The sequence below is a fragment of the Peromyscus maniculatus genome, chromosome 22, assembly GCF_049852395.1.
Source record: "Peromyscus maniculatus bairdii isolate BWxNUB_F1_BW_parent chromosome 22, HU_Pman_BW_mat_3.1, whole genome shotgun sequence".
In the NCBI taxonomy this organism is placed as follows: Eukaryota; Metazoa; Chordata; class Mammalia; order Rodentia; family Cricetidae; genus Peromyscus; species Peromyscus maniculatus.
Genome location: NC_134873.1, coordinates 1,984,898 through 2,002,026, shown reverse-complemented (window position 1 = coordinate 2,002,026; position 17,129 = coordinate 1,984,898). Strand labels below are relative to the sequence as shown.

Sequence of the window (17,129 nt, the reverse complement as noted above, 5' to 3'; positions counted from 1 at the left end):
TCAGTTGGAACTATGACTCTGACCCCCACTCCTTTGAGTACATGTTGTATGTGTGTTGGTACATATGTGAAGGCTATAGGTTGACATTATCTTCCTCAGTTGCTTTTCATCTCATTAACAGAGTGGTATGTGTGTGTGCACATATATCCCATACACCTGCAGTTAAGTATGTGAAGGTCAGAAGAAAGCTATATTTGAGAGTTGTATTCTGCCATATTGTGGGTTCTGGGGGTTGAACTCAGGCTATCAGGTCTGCTGGCAGGTCCCACCACCTGATGAACCACCTTGTGGTCCCTACTCCTCATTTTTTGAGGCAGGTTCTCTCACTCAAATCCCTACTAGGTGTGATTTATTGTCTTGCAGTATACTGGTTCAGCTTAACTTGCAGGCAAACAAGCTTTGGGGATCCTCCTGTATCCACATCCCCAGCACTAGATTTTCAAGGTGTTGGGAGTTCTGAACTCAGGCCCTCAGGCTTGCCTGGCAAGAACTTTACCAACTGAGCTCTTCCAATCATCCCCAGCCCTTGTTTTCTATTTCTTATTTCACACTATGTTCTAAAGGGGAACCAGGGACACTCAACAGTAGATTTTTCCATACCCCGTATGCTTCTTGGTAATCTCTGTAGTTCTGAGTGGTTACTTAGTCTTCAAAATGTGAGCTTTATACAAATAATAGAACAATAAATTATATTTTCAAAATATGCTTTGCTTAACAAACACATTCTTTTAAAACACTGAACTTTCCAACTGTATTTATCCATTCTGTCAATCCATTTATTCCCCACATGGAACTTAGACATCTCCTATACAGCATACACATTCTACTATCTCTCAAGACCCTCTCATTCTTAAAATGTTTATGTTTATCTGCCCAGTCAGCTTTCCTTACATTCTATACATTTAAATAGTGAATACAAAGACCCATGCTCATTTGAATCCTGATTTTCTTTTGGCTTAAAGCTTTATGAAAAATCAAAGCAAGGGAGCTATGATACAGTGGGTTATCTCCTTATAGAGATATTTGCTCAATTTTGATGTGTTGGACACATTGGGGGTTCCAGGCAAAGCACTATGGCTTGCTTTGCTACCATTTGGTGTCTGGATTATCAGGGACACTATGTCTATTGTCTGAGGACTAGGCTGTGTGCCTGTTGGCAGCAAATATAGAAATATTACTTTTGGGCATTGAGAAGTGAAAAAAATCAAAGTATCAATGACTGAGGATTTAGATTTTTGTTACTGCTATTTTCATCTTGTTTGCCTTTCATAGTTTTAAGAGCTAAAATTTACATAGATACATGTGACCTGTAGAATTGCCATGGGCCTGTGGATTGTATCATATATCATTTTATGTAAGGCACAGTGGACTGCATGATAACCTTTTATTTTGTATAGTGGCAAAGTTAAAAATATTGCCTATTATAGTCATAAAATATCATGGCAGAGATTTTAGCAATGCTAAAATGTGAAATAAAGAGTAAGGTAGGCAGTGACACTGACCTGCAATCCTGCCTACTGGGAGGATTACCAAGTTCAAGCCCATCTTGGGGAATATAGTTTTAAAATATTGTAAACATATTTGAATAAAAAATTGTGTCTTCAGAGTAGGTAGAATTCTGTGTGAAATTGGTAAACATTCCAGTATTTTTATTGTTTCTTATATGTTTTCCTTTAAAATGCTATGTTCAGCATAGTTTTTGAAAATCATGTTGACTCTTTGATCACTCATTCTGCTTTAAATGGCTTTTGGGAAATCATGACAATGAAATTCTATTACCAGATCCTATTCTTTTTTTTTTTTTGATTTTTTGAGACAGGGTTTCTCTGTGTAGCTCTGCACCTTTCCTGGAGCTCACTTGGTAGCCCAGGCTGGCCTCGAACTCACAGAGATCCGCCTGGCTCTGCCTCCCGAGTGCTGGGATTAAAGGCGTGCGCCACCAAGGCCCGGCCCTATTCTTTTATTTTTTTTTTCCTGTCCTGTCTGAAATGTCTTCATGCTGTGTTGGTCAGATATGAGTCTGTTTACCCACACTCCTGAAACAGCTATCATGGTTAGAGACAGCTATCCACAATGAGTATAAAGAACTGAGACTCAAGTTTTTGGGCTTTGCTGGGTTCCCATCAGCAGTAGCCTTTGAACATGGTTCTGTAGAGAAGTTTCCCACAACTGAATGAAGCCCAACATAGAAGCAAGAAAAACACAGCTATTGCATCAGCATTCACCAACTACAAACCCCAGGCACCTAGAGCTTAGCCATAGCCAGTAAAGAAAGGAGATGGAGAGACGGTGCTCCCCTCCCATGAGTTTTAGAACAGGCTGTGACTTAACATTACAAGGCAATATTTGGTGATGGTTTGGTGTCTACTAGAAAACAGGTAACTACAACAACAACAAATACAATGCCATCTATAGACTGTCAAAAATATGTTGGCTGGAGAGAGTAAAGACAGGGTTGCTTTCCTGTTCCACCATGTCCATCTCTTGGGAGAACAGAGAAGAGACTGTGTGCTATAGGTTCAGGAGAGGAGGGATGAACCAGGAGTAATAATTGAACTGGTCATATACATGTGCAACTGTAAAATATACTTACAGCAGCCATTAAAGCAAAGGATGTGGAAGAAGCCCTCTTCCTTGTCCCTGTGTGCATGCCTGTGTGGTGGTGGTGGTGGTGGTGGTGAAAAAACAACTTCAAAGCACCCCAAATGCAGTGACTTCTGCGATTGTTGGCAGCTTGATGCTTAGAGATAGGGTATATTTCGTGTTCTACCAAACCAACTTCTTGGGAGAGAGCATGAGACTCAAGGAACTGCCTAAAAAGTTTCTTGACAAGAAAGGGGTCATGGTGCCTTAGGGGTAGAGGAAGAAGAATGAAATAGGAGCACTAGGTGCTTTGAGCACACAAACACAAAGCCATCAGTTACTGCAACCATCAGAACAAAGTGTGTGCAAAAACCACCATCCTCCCTCTAGTGTGTCTGAATATGTGGATGTTGCATGTGATGCATGTGTCTGTGCAGTCATGAAGGGAAGAGGAGGATATCAGTGTTTTGTGTCATTCTCTAGCTTATCTACTTGACATAAGGTCTGTGACTTAACCTGGAGCAGCTATCAGCCACCAAGCCCAAATGATACCCTGTAAATCCCACCCACAGTACTGGGGTTACCAGTGCATACGTCCATGCCAAGACTTTTATGTGGTTGCTGAAGATTCAAACTCCGGCTGTTGTGTGTGGGCAGCAAACACTCTTATTGACTGAGCTATCTCCCAAGCCATCGACTGTTTTAACTTTTATTTTTAAATAGAAGTAAGTCTTAACTGAATGTTTTATAGATTAAGTTGAAACTCCCAAAAGCAACCCGAAAAAAAAACTCCATAAAACACAGGTCAAGGTTGCATTACATAAATGCAAAAATGTCACTTAATATACAGGTAACCAATCTTTCAACAGAGTTGATCAAAGGACCAAACCAACTCATTATAGCATGTTTTTATTCTGAAGGCTCTCTGAAAAACCTGACGGCCCTGCATCCACACCAGGGAAAGAAGACACTACGTATGTTTTTACGGTAAAGTGATCCTTTGTGAAATTCATTTTCATATGAATTTTGTTAAAATGCAGCAATAGTTTACCTATCACAGTTTTGCATGGAAATTTGGCCAGAGAAAAACATTCTGTTGGTGTGAATTGTCATTTCTATAAATTGTAAGTGAGTAATAAGTCCTTGCAGATAGTGGTGGCCCAATAAAGGAATGGACTGGAAACACAGTGAGTGGAAGATTGAGAACAGTCCTCACATAATACATGCTTCATGTTTGACCAAGGATGGTTTGCAGATACAAATACACCTTAGAGTGATTTTAAAACATGACTGTGTTAATACACCTGAATACATTTTAATAGGTCCAGTGATTTCAGTTTCTAGGAATTGCCCAGGTGCCTTTACCTTTGGCATAAGTGCAGGCAGCTTTTATCTTCCTATGGACACTCCTACTTCAGGATCACATGTGAGAGCATCTCCTCTTTTCTGTCTTTGCTTCTTATTTACACTAGCAGGAACTTGTGGAAATTTAGCCACTTGTAATCTGTTCATCCAAATTGTTCATTATGAAGAGATTATAGCATGTTTTTTTCTTTGATTCCCTAGGAGTATGTGGAAAAGTCTTCCTTTAGTTACATAATAGGTTTGTATTCCCCAATTAGCCAGCAGTTCTAGAAGCGAAGATTCAATTACCATATAGTAACATTTTAATGTCTGGAATTTTTGTTTTGTGTTTTAAAATAATAGACCCTTACATTCTCTGTGCCACATTTGAACATTTAAAATAGTGGTGGGTTTTAATTAGATATTGATCTATTCATATTAAAGCGACTTTATCACTGTGAGCTGCTGGAGGTAAGGAAACTGGTTTAATTGTATCCTGGAGCCTTAGAGTGAATCATAAGTTGCATATTAATGACTTCTGAATGTGAATCAATGGACAAAAGCTGTTTCATGGGTACTATGATATGGAGAACACACATTAGTGATTAAATCAGTGTTTATTTACAAATGAAAAATAATACACACCTTGGACTCCCCACGAGGATAGAGAAACACTGATGAAAGGAGGTCAATTAAAATTAATAATCATCTCATATAAGATCAGAAATTTTGAAACACTGGGAATTCAGTGTAGTCTCAGCCACAGGGCAAGGTCAAGTTTCTAAGTTCATGATGTTCTCTTATACTTGGCTAGCATAAATACAGGTTAGTACTTGATGACAAAGTAGTAATTTGTAAATAGATGAGCATATTTTGAGATATTTCAGGTTTAAGTAAGAGTTTCTACATTTTATGATTCAATACACTGAACCTTTCAGGAATAAAGGAGTTTTAATTTGTGTGGACACACACACACAAAAAAGAATTAAATTCAGAAAAAAACAAAGAAAGTGAAACCTCTAAATTTCTATTACAGAAAAGCAAAAAACAACTATTTTACTTTACTAACATCTGCAATTTGAAAAAGATGAAGACTGAAATAAACCTATCATCACTGGAAAAGGTAATAACTGACAATTACAAAGAAAAAAATTTATTAACTGATAATTGCACCTAATATGAAAAGTAACATATTTGCTTGTGAGAGGAATGATGCCTCTGCATCGCCATATCTGCAGTATTGCAAATAGTGTCAGAGAGAGAAACCAAGCTTTTAAAATGTCCTTCACCACCGGGCAGTGGTGGCCCAAGCCTTTAATCCCAGCACTCGGGAGGAAGAGCCAGGCAGATCTCTGTGAGTTAGAGGCCAGCCTGGACTAGCAAGTGATTTCCAGGAAAAGGCACAAAGCTACACAAAGAAACCCTGTCTCGAAAAACCAAAACAAAAAAACAAACAAACAAACAAACAAACAAACAAATAAATAAATAAATAAAATGTTCTTCACCACCTTGATACCCTCATTTCTGGAAACACACAAGCATTTCACCCTCTAGTTCTCAACATTCCTAAGGGTGTGGCCATCTGATGACCTATCTCATGTTGTGGTGAACCTGCACAGGAAATTTTTTCCCTTGCTATTTGATAACTGTCATTTTTCACGTCTTATGAATTATCATGTCTATATCTATGTTTTCAGAAGGTGTTAGGTGAACCCCGTGAAAGACAGTCTTAGGTTTTCCAAATGGGTCACTAACCACCTGTTGAGAACCACTCTTTTCATGGGTATGTGATAGTAAATTAGACTATGGAGACAAAAATCAGAAAGGGAGCTCTTTGAATCAGAAAAGAAACCACACACAAATAAAGAGAGTAAAAGTTAGAGAATCATGCAGTAGATAATATCAACAGGAACCTACCAAACACTCTTGTATGACTTCAGTGGATTTATTTTAGGGGTGGAAATGTATTGAATGCATTCTTTCTGTGCACTCTGTTTGTGGTCTGCCCACTGACATCCAGGGGCTCTTTGGATCCCCTGGCACTGCAGTTCCAGAAGGTTCTCAGCCAAGATGTTGGTTCTGTGAATCAAAGCCAGAGCCTCTGCCCCAGCAAAAAGTGGTAAACCCTGCTGAGTCATCTTTCCAGACCCCAGAATCCATATGTTTCTTATGCACCTGTTCATAAGCAAAGACCAATATGTCCTTAGTATAAATGATGAGTCAGCTTTCAGGGTGGTTGCCAAAATTTTATACCCTAGGCCTTATCAGCCTGCTGGTATGAAACATTGAAATGCAGAGAACTTATAGGCAGGAAGAACATGAATAGGAGGTGGTCTTGTTGGTACACTCCTCTAATCTGTGCACTCATAATGCAGAGGACACTGGTCTCTTTGAGTTCAAGGATAATCTGTTCTCAATTTATTTGGTGAATGGGAAAAGCCAAGAAACTGTTTGCCACAGCAGAATTGTGCAGGTGCAAGGATAATTTTTAGGAGTTGTTTCTATCCTCTCACCATTTCAATCTCAGGGTTCAATTGGAAGTGTCAGTCATGCTGGCAAGTGCCTTTATGACATTAGCCATTTGGTGGCCTTAATATATATGCTTTGAATGTAAATATATCAGCATTAATACACACTCACACTCACTCCACAAAATACAAAAGAAATTGATGCAATACACTAGCACACCAATGCCAGCAGATCACTCTGCATGCAGGCATAATGACCCAGGATCCATCCCAAAAAACACAATTACCAGCAAACTGCTTGACTACGAACCATGTGTTGAAAATAATCGGTTAAAGATCATTAGACATGGTTCCCATTTTACTTCCAGCAATGAAACTCAGATCCACCTATCACATGCCAGTACTCAGGCGACCTCAAAGAAACTGAGCAAAAGAGAGTGAAACACTTTTCTCCTGTTCTGTTTTGAATTTTGGTATTCATAATTTAAAGGAACCCAGCACAGCCTCATTTGTGTCAGAAGACGGCTTCATTTGAAAACGAAGCAAATAACGGTTTTGGGTCTCACACACACTTCACATACAGACCAAACAAAAGAATTGATTTCCTTAACTGAGAAGGTTCATCCTCTACCTTTCCTTTCCAGAAGAGCGAGGAACATATTGGCTGTGCAATAAGGTCCTCCAGCGTCAAGACCATCTTGGGGGACCTGGAACTGTCTCCGCTAGATGAGGTAATAACTGATAGCTGCAAAGAAAAAGAAATATATTTTCCTTTAATTCCCACTAATTTGACATGTAATATATTTGTTTCTGTAAGGAACGATGTCTCTGTGTTCCTATGTCTGCAGTATTTCAAATAGTGTCAGAGAAGAGGAAGCCAGCCCGGCACATTTCTTCACCTCCTTCATATCCTCCCTTCTGGGAGCCCACAATCTAATCACCCTGTAAGGCACTAGTTCTCAACCTTCCTAAGGGTGTGGCCATGTGATGACCTATCTCATGTTGTGGTGAACCTGCACAGGAAATTTTTTCCCTTGCTATTTGATAACTGTCATTTTTCACGTCTTATGAATTATCATGTCTATATCTATGTTTTCAGAAGGTGTTAGGTGAATCCCATGAAAGACAGTCTTAGGTTTTCCAAATGGGTCTCTAACCACCTGTTGAGAACCACTATTTTCATGGGTATGTGATAGTAAATTAGACTATGGAGACAAAAATCAGAAAGGGAGCTCTTTGAATCAGAAAAGAAACCACACACAAATAAAGAGAGTAAACGTTAGAGAATCATGCAGTAGATAATATCAACAGGAACCTACCAAACACTCTTGTATGACTTCAGTGGATTCATTTTAGGGGTTTAAATGTTTGGAATGCATTCTTTCTGTGCACTCTCATTGTGGTCTGCCCACTGACATCCAGGGGCTCTTTGGATCCCCTGGCACTGCAGTTCCAGAAGGTTCTCAGCCAAGATGTTGGTTCTGTGAATCAAAGCCAGAGCCTCTGCCCCGCAAAAAGTCTTAAACCCTGCTGCAGTCATCTTTCCAGACCCCAGAATCCATATGTTTCTTATGCACCTGTTCATAAGCAAAGACCAATATGTCCTTAGTATAAACGATGAGTCAGCTTTCAGGGTGGTTGCCAAAATTTTATACCCTAGGCCTCATCAGCCTGCTGGTATGAAACATTGAAATGCAGAGAACTTATTGGCAGGAAGAACATGAATAGGAAGTGGTCTTGTTGGTACACTCCTCTAATCTGTGCACTCATAATGCAGAGGACACTGGTCTCTTTGAGTTCAAGGATAACCTGTTCTCAATTAATTTGGTGAATGGGAAAAGGCAAGAAACTGTTTGCCAGGGCAGAAGTGTGCAGGTGCAAGGATAATTTTTAGGAGTTGTTTCTATCCTCTCACCATTTCAATCTCAGGATTCAATTGGAAGTGTCAGTCATGCTGGCAAGTGCCTTTATGACATTAGCCATTTGGTGGCCTTAATATATATGCTCTGAATGTAAATATATCAGCATTAATACACACTCACACACACTCCACAAAATACAAAAGAAATTGATGCAATACACTAGCACACCAATGCCAGCAGATCACTCTGCATGCAGGCATAATGACCCGGGATCCATCCCAGAAAACACAATTACCAGCAAACTGCTTGACTACGAACCATGTGTTGAAAATACTCGGTTAAAGATCATTAGACATGGTTCCCATTTTACTTTCAGCAATGAAACTCAGATCCACCTATCACATGCCAGAACTCAGGCGACCTCAAAGAAACTGAGCAAAAGAGAGTGAAACACTTTTCTCCTGTTCTGTTTTGAATTTTGGTATTCATAATTTAAAGGAACCCAGCACAGCCTCTTTTGTGTCAGAAGACAGCTTCATTTGAAAACGAAGAAAATAACGGTTTTGGGTCTCACACACACTTCACATACAGACCAAACAAAAGAATTGATTTCCTTAACTGAGAAGGTTCATCCTCTACATTTCCTTTGCAGAAGAGCAAGGAACATATTGGCTGTGCAATAAGGTCCTCCAGCGTCAAGACCATCTTGGGGGACCTGGAACTGTCTCCGCTAGATGAGGTAATAACTGATAGCTGCACAGAAAAAGAAATATATTTACCTTTAATTCCCACTAATTTGACATGTAATATATTTGTTTGTGTAAGGAACGATGTCTCTGTGTTCCTATGTCTGCAGTATTTCAAATAGTGTCAGAGAAGAGGAAGCCAGCCCGGCACATTTCTTCACCTCCTTCATATCCTCCCTTCTGGGAGCCCACAATCTAATCACCCTGTAAGGCACTAATTCTCAACTTTCCTAAGGGTGTGGCCATCTGATGACCTATCTCATGTTGTGGTGAACCTGCACAGGAAATTTTGTCCCTTGCTATTTGATAACTGTCATTTTTCACGTCTTATGAATTATCATGTCTATATCTATGTTTTCAGAAGGTGTTAGGTGAACCCCGTGAAAGACAGTCTTAGGTTTTCCAAATGGGTCACTAACCACCTGTTGAGAACCACTCTTTTCATGGGTATGTGATAGTAAATTAGACTATGGAGACAAAAATCAGAAAGGGAGCTCTTTGAATCAGAAAAGAAACCACACACAAATAGAGTAAATGTTAGAGAATCATGCAGTAGATAATATCAACAGGAACCTACCAAACACTCTTGTATGACTTCAGTGGATTTATTTTAGGGGTGGAAATGTTTTGAATGCATTCTTTCTGTGCACTCTGTTTGTGGTCTGCCCACTGACATCCAGGGGCTCTTTGGATCCCCTGGCACTGCAGTTCCAGAAGGTTCTCAGCCAAGATGTTGGTTCTGTGAATCAAAGCCAGAGCCTCTGCCCCAGCAAAAAGTGGTAAACCCTGCTGAGTCATCTTTCCAGACCCCAGAATCCATATGTTTCTTATGCACCTGTTCATAAGCAAAGATCAATATGTCCTTAGTATAAACGATGAGTCAGCTTTCAGGGTGGTTGCCAAAATTTTATACCCTAGGCCTCATCAGCCTGCTGGTATGAAACATTGAAATGCAGAGAACTTATAGTCAGGAAGAACATGAATAGGAAGTGGTCTTGTTGGTACACTCCTCTAATTTGTGCACTCATAATGCAGAGGACACTGGTCTCTTTGAGTTCAAGGATAACCTGTTCTCAATTTATTTGGTGAATGGGAAAAGGCAAGAAACTGTTTGCCACAGCAGAAGTGTGCAGGTGCAAGGATAATTTTTAGGAGTTGTTTCTATCCTCTCACCATTTCAATCTCAGGGTTCAATTGGAAGTGTCAGTCATGCTGGCAAGTGCCTTTATGACATTAGCCGTTTGGTGGCCTTAATATATATGCTTTGAATGTAAATATATCAGCATTAATATACACTCACACACACTCCACAAAATACAAAAGAAATTGATACAATACACTAGCACACCAATGCCAGCAGATCACTCTGCATGCAGGCATAATGACCCAGGATCCATCCCAGAAAACACAATTACCAGCAAACTGCTTGACTACGAACCATGTGTTGAAAATACTCGGTTAAAGATCCTTAGACATGGTTCCCATTTTACTTCCAGCAATGAAACTCAGATCCACCTATCACATGCCAGAACTCAGGCGACCTCAAAGAAACTGAGCAAAAGAGAGTGAAACACTTTTCTCCCTTTCTGTTTTGAATTTTGGTATTCATAATTTAAAGGAACCCAGCACAGCCTCTTTTGTGTCATAAGACGGCTTCATTTGAAAACGAAGCAAATAACGGTTTTGGGTCTCACACACACTTCACATACAGACCAAACAAAAGAATTGATTTCCTTAACTGAGAAGGTTCATCCTCTACCTTTCCTTTGCAGAAGAGCGAGGAACATATTGGCTGTGCAATAAGGTCCTCCAGCGTCAAGACCATCTTGGGGGACCTGGAACTGTCTCCGCTAGATGAGGTAATAACTGATATCTGCAAAGAAAAAGAAATATATTTTCCTTTAATTCCCACTAATTTGACATGTAATATATTTGTTTGTGTAAGGAACGATGTCTCTGTGTTCCTATGTCTGCAGTATTTCAAATAGTGTCAGAGAAGTGGAAACCAGCCTGGCCCATTTCTTCACCTCCTTCATATCCTCCCTTCTGGGGGCCCACAATCTAATCACCCTGTAAGGCACTAGTTCTCAACCTTCCTAAGCGTGTGGCCATCTGATGACCTATCTCATGTTGTGGTGAACCTGCACAGGAAATTTTTTCCCTTGCTATTTGATAACTGTCATTTTTCACGTCTTATGAATTATCATGTCTATATCTATGTTTTCAGAAGGTATTAGGTGAACCCCGTGAAAGACAGTCTTAGGTTTTCCAAATGGGTCACTAACCACCTATTGAGAACCACTATTTTCATGGGTATGTGATAGTTAATTAGACTATGGAGACAAAAATCAGAAAGGGAGCTCTTTGAATCAGAAAAGAAACCACACACAAATAAAGAGAGTAAACGTTAGAGAATCATGCAGTAGATAATATCAACAGGAACCTACCAAACACTCTTGTATGACTTCAGTGGATTTATTTTAGGGGTGGAAATGTTTTGAATGCATTCTTTCTGTGCACTCTGTTTGTGGTCTGCCCACTGACATCCAGGGGCGCTGTGGATCCCCTGGCACTGCAGTTCCAGAAGGTTCTCAGCCAAGATGTTGGTTCTGTGAATCAAAGCCAGAGCCTCTGCCCCAGCAAAAAGTGGTAAACCCTGCTGAGTCATCTTTCCAGACCCCAGAATCAATATGTTTCTCATGCACCTGTTCATAAGCAAAGACCAATATGTCCTTAGTATAAATGATGAGTCAGCTTTCAGGGTGGTTGCCAAAATTTTATACCCTAGGCCTCATCAGCCTGCTGGTATGAAACATTGAAATGCAGAGAACTTATAGGCAGGAAGAACATGAATAGGAGGTGGTCTTGTTGGTACACTCCTCTAATCTGTGCACTCATAATGCAGAGGACACTGGTCTCTTTGAGTTCAAGGATAACCTGTTCTCAATTTATTTGGTGAATGGGAAAAGGCAAGAAACTGTTTGCCACAGCAGAAGTGTGCAGGTGCAAGGATAATTTTTAGGAGTTGTTTCTATCCTCTCACCATTTCAATCTCAGGGTTCAATTGGAAGTGTCAGTCATGCTTTCAAGTGCCTTTATGACATTAGCCATTTGGTGGCCTTAATATATATGCTTTGAATGTAAATATATCAGCATTAAAACACACACACACACTCCACAAAATACAAAAGAAATTGACACAATACACTAGCACACCAATGCCAGCAGATCACTCTGCATGCAGGCATAATGACCCGGGATCCATCTCAGAAAACACAATTACCAGCAAACTGCTTGACTACGAACCATGTGTTGAAAATACTCGGTTAAAGATCATTAGACATGGTTCCCATTTTACTTCCAGCAATGAAACACAGATCCACCTATCTCATGCCAGAACTCAGGCGACCTCAAAGAAACTGAGCAAAAGAGAGTGAAACACTTTTCTCCTGCTCTGTTTTGAATTTTGGTATTCATAATTTAAAGGAACCCAGCACAGCCTCTTTTGTGTCAGAAGACGGCTTCATTTGAAAACGAAGCAAATAACGGTTTTGGGTCTCACACACACTTCACATACAGACCAAACAAAAGAATTGATTTCCTTAACTGAGAAGGTTCATCCTCTATATTTCCTTTGCAGAAGAGCGAGGAACATATTGGCTGTGCAAAAAGGGCCCCCATCGTCAAGACCATCTTGGGGGACCTGGAACTGTCTCCGCTAGATGAGGTAATAACTGATAGCTGCAAAGTAAATGAAATATATTTACCTTTAGTTCCCACTAATTTGACATGTAATATATTTGTTTGTGTAAGGAACGATGTCTCTGTGTTCCTGTGTCTGCAGTATTTCAAATAGTGTCAGAGAAGAGGAAGCCAGCCTGGCCCATTTCTTCACCTCCTTCATATCCTCCCTTCTGGGAGCCCACAATCTAATCACCCTGTAAGGCACTAGTTCTCAACCTTCCTAAGGGTGTGGCCATCTGATGACCTATCTCATGTTGTGGTGAACCTGCACAGGAAATTTTTTCCCCTGCTATTTGATAACTGTCATTTTTGACGTCTTATGTATTATCATGTCTATATCTATGTTTTCAGAAGGTCTTAGATGAACCCCGTGAAAGACAGTCTTAGGTTTTCCAAATGGGTCACTAACCACCTGTTGAGAACCACTCTTTTCATGGGTATGTGATAGTAAATTAGACTATGGAGACAAAAATCAGAAAGGGAGCTCTTTGAATCAGAAAAGAAACCACACACAAATAAAGAGAGTAAACGTTAGAGAATCATGCAGTAGATAATATCAACAGGAACCTACCAAACACTCTTGTATGACTTCAGTGGATTTATTTTAGGGGTGGAAATGTTTTGAATGCATTCTTTCTGTGTACTCTCATTGTGGTCTGCCCACTGACATCCAGGGGCTCTTTGCATCCCCTGGCACTGCAGTTCCCGAAGGTTCTCAGCCAAGATGTTGGTTCTGTGAATCAAAGCCAGAGCCTCTGCCCCAGCAAAAAGTGGTAAACCCTGCTGAGTCATCTTTCCAGACCCCAGAATCAATATGTTTCTTATGCACCTGTTCATAAGCAAAGACCAATATGTCCTTAGTATAAACGATGAGTCAGCTTTCAGGGTGGTTGCCAAAATTTTATACCCTAGGCCTCATCAGCCTGCTGGTATGAAACATTGAAATGCAGAGAACTTATAGGCAGGAAGAACATGAATAGGAGGTGGTCTTGTTGGTACACTCCTCTAATCTGTGCACTCATAATGCAGAGGACACTGGTCTCTTTGAGTTCAAGGATAACCTGTTCTCAATTTATTTGGTGAATGGGAAAAGGCAAGAAACTGTTTGCCACAGCAGAAGTGTGCAGGTGCACGGATAATTTTTAGGAGTTGTTTCTATCCTCTCACCATTTCAATCTCATGGTTCAATTGGAAGTGTCAGTCATGCTTTCAAGTGCCTTCATGACATTAGCCATTTGGTGGCCTTAATATATATGCTTTGAATGTAAATATATCAGCATTAAAACACACACACACACTCCACAAAATACAAAAGAAATTGATACAATACACTAGCACACCAATGCCAGCAGATCACTCTGCATGCAGGCATAATGACCCGGGATCCATCTCAGAAAACACAATTAACAGCAAACTGCTTGACTACGAACCATGTGTTGAAAATACTCGGTTAAAGATCATTAGACATGGTTCCCATTTTACTTCCAGCAATGAAACACAGATCCACCTATCTCATGCCACAACTCAGGCGACGTCAAAGAAACTGAGCAAAAGAGAGTGAAACACTTTTCTCCTGCTCTGTTTTGAATTTTGGTATTCATAATTTAAAGGAACCCAGCACAGCCTCTTTTGTGTCAGAAGACGGCTTCATTTGAAAACGAAGCAAATAACGGTTTTGGGTCTCACACACATTTCACATACAGACCAAACAAAAGAATTGATTTCCTTAACTGATAAGGTTCATCCTCTATATTTCCTTTGCAGAAGAGCGAGGAACATATTGGCTGTGCAAAAAGGTCCCCCATCGTCAAGACCATCTTGGGGGACCTGGAACTGTCTCCGCTAGATGAGGTAATAACTGATAGCTGCAAAGTAAATGAAATATATATACCTTTAATTCCCACTAATTTGACATGTAATATATTTGTTTGTGTAAGGAACGATGTCTCTGTGTTCCTATGTCTGCAGTATTTCAAATAGTGTCAGAGAAGAGGAAGCCAGCCTGGCCCATTTCTTCACCTCCTTCATATCCTCCCTTCTGGGAGCCCACAATCTAATCACCCTGTAAGGCACTAGTTCTCAACCTTCCTAAGTGTGTGGCCATCTGATGACCTATCTCATGTTGTGGTGAACCTGCACAGGAAATTTTTTCCCCTGCTATTTGATAACTGTCATTTTTGACGTCTTATGTATTATCATGTCTATATCTATGTTTTCAGAAGGTCTTAGATGAACCCCGTGTAAGACAGTCTTAGGTTTTCCAAATGGGTCACTAACCACCTTTTGAGAACCACTCTTTTCATGGGTATGTGATAGTAAATTAGACTATGGAGACAAAAATCAGAAAGGGAGCTCTTTGAATCAGAAAAGAAACCACACACAAATAAAGAGAGTAAACGTTAGAGAATCATGCAGTAGATAATATCAACAGGAACCTACCAAACACTCTTGTATGACTTCAGTGGATTTATTTTAGGGGTGGAAATGTTTTGAATGCATTCTTTCTGTGTACTCTCATTGTGGTCTGCCCACTGACATCCAGGGGCTCTTTGCATCCCCTGGCACTGCATTTCCCGAAGGTTCTCAGCCAAGATGTTGGTTCTGTGAATCAAAGCCAGAGCCTCTGCCCCAGCAAAAAGTGGTAAACCCTGCTGAGTCATCTTTCCAGACCCCAGAATCAATATGTTTCTTATGCACCTGTTCATAAGCAAAGACCAATATGTCATTAGTATAAACGATGAGTCAGCTTTCAGGGTGGTTGCCAAAATTTTATACCCTAGGCCTCATCAGCCTGCTAGTATGAAACATTGAAATGCAGAGAACTTATAGGCAGGAAGAACATGAATAGGAGGTGGTCTTGTTGGTACACTCCTCTAATCTGTGCACTCATAATGCAAGGACACTGGTCTCTTTGAGTTCAAGGATAACCTGTTCTCAATTTATTTTGTGAATGGGAAAAGCCAAGAAACTGTTTGCCACAGCAGAAGTGTGCAGGTGCAAGGATAATTTTTAGGAGTCGTTTCTATCCTCTCACCATTTCAATCTCAGGGTTCAATTGGAAGTGTCAGTCATGCTGGCAAGTGCCTTTATGACATTAGCCATTTGGTGGCCTTAATATATATGCTTTGAATGTAAATATATCAGCATTAATATACACTCACACACACTCCACAAAATACAAAAGAAATTAATGCAATACACTAGCACACCAATGCCAGCAGATCACTCTGCATGCAGGCATAATGACCCGGGATCCATCTCAGAAAACACAATTACCAGCAAACTGCTTGACTACGAACCATGTGTTGAAAATACTCGGTTAAAGATCATTAGACATGGTTCCCATTTTACTTCCAGCAATGAAACTCAGATCCACCTATCACATGCCAGAACTCAGGGGACCTCAAAGAAACTGAGCAAAAGAGAGTGAAACACTTTTCTCCTGTTCTGTTTTGAATTTTGGTATTCATAATTTAAAGGAACCCAGCACAGCCTCTTTTGTGTCAGAAGACAGCTTCATTTGAAAACGAAGCAAATAATGGTTTTGGGTCTCACACACACTTCACATACAGACCAAACAAAAGAATTGATTTCCTTAACTGAGAAGGTTCATCCTCTATATTTCCTTTGCAGAAGAGCGAGGAACATATTGGCTGTGCAATAATTTCCCCCATCGTCAAGACCATCTTGGGGGACCTGGAACTGTCTCCGCTAGATGAGGTAATAACTGATAGCTGCAAAGAAAAAGAAATATATTTTCCCACTAATTTGACATGTAATATATTTGTTTGTGTAAGGAACGATGTCTCTGTGTTCCTATGTCTGCAGTATTTCAAATAGTGTCAGAGAAGAGGAAGCCAGCCTGGCCCATTTCTTCACCTCCTTCATATCCTCTCTACTGGGAGCCCAAAATCTAATCACCCTGTAAGGCACTAGTTCTCAACCTTCCTAAGGGTGTGGCCATCTGATGACCTATCTCATGTTGTGGTGAACCTGCACAGGAAATTTTTTCCATTGCTATTTGATAACTGTCATTTTTCACGTCTTATGAATTATCATGTCTATATCTATGTTTTCAGAAGGTGTTAGGTGAACCCCGTGAAAGACAGTCTTAGGTTTTCCAAATGGGTCACTAACCACCTGTTGGGAACCACTCTTTTCATGGGTATGTGATAGTAAATTAGACTATGGAGACAAAAATCAGAAAGGGAGCTCTTTGAATCAGAAAAGAAACCACACACAAATAAAGAGAGTAAACGTTAGAGAATCATGCAGTAGATAATGTCAACAGGAACCTACCAAACACTCTTGTATGACTTCAGTGGATTTATTTTAGGGGTGGAAATGTTTTGAATGCATTCTTTCTGTGCACTCTGTTTGTG

At 40.2% G+C, this 17,129-nt stretch overlaps 1 protein-coding gene across 16 annotated transcripts in view; it reads left to right on the top strand.

Moving 5' to 3' along the window:
• The window catches only part of LOC143270149 (uncharacterized), a 73,219-nt gene that overhangs the window by 42,032 nt on the left and 14,058 nt on the right, over positions 1-17,129 (top strand). For 8 of the 16 annotated variants that reach the window (XM_076559021.1, XM_076559022.1, XM_076559017.1 and 5 more), the window contains 8 exons: positions 3,504-3,570; positions 4,964-5,050; positions 7,040-7,126; positions 8,910-8,996; positions 10,776-10,862; positions 12,644-12,730; positions 14,512-14,598; positions 16,381-16,467. In XM_076559021.1, the coding sequence (XP_076415136.1) occupies positions 5,015-5,050; positions 7,040-7,126; positions 8,910-8,996; positions 10,776-10,862; positions 12,644-12,730; positions 14,512-14,598; positions 16,381-16,467 (558 nt within the window). In that variant the 5' untranslated portion in view covers positions 3,504-3,570; positions 4,964-5,014. The remainder of the gene's footprint in view (positions 1-3,503; positions 3,571-4,963; positions 5,051-7,039; positions 7,127-8,909; positions 8,997-10,775; positions 10,863-12,643; positions 12,731-14,511; positions 14,599-16,380; positions 16,468-17,129) is intronic. The other 8 variants (XM_076559020.1, XM_076559013.1, XM_076559023.1 and 5 more) reach the window with 7 other exon arrangements.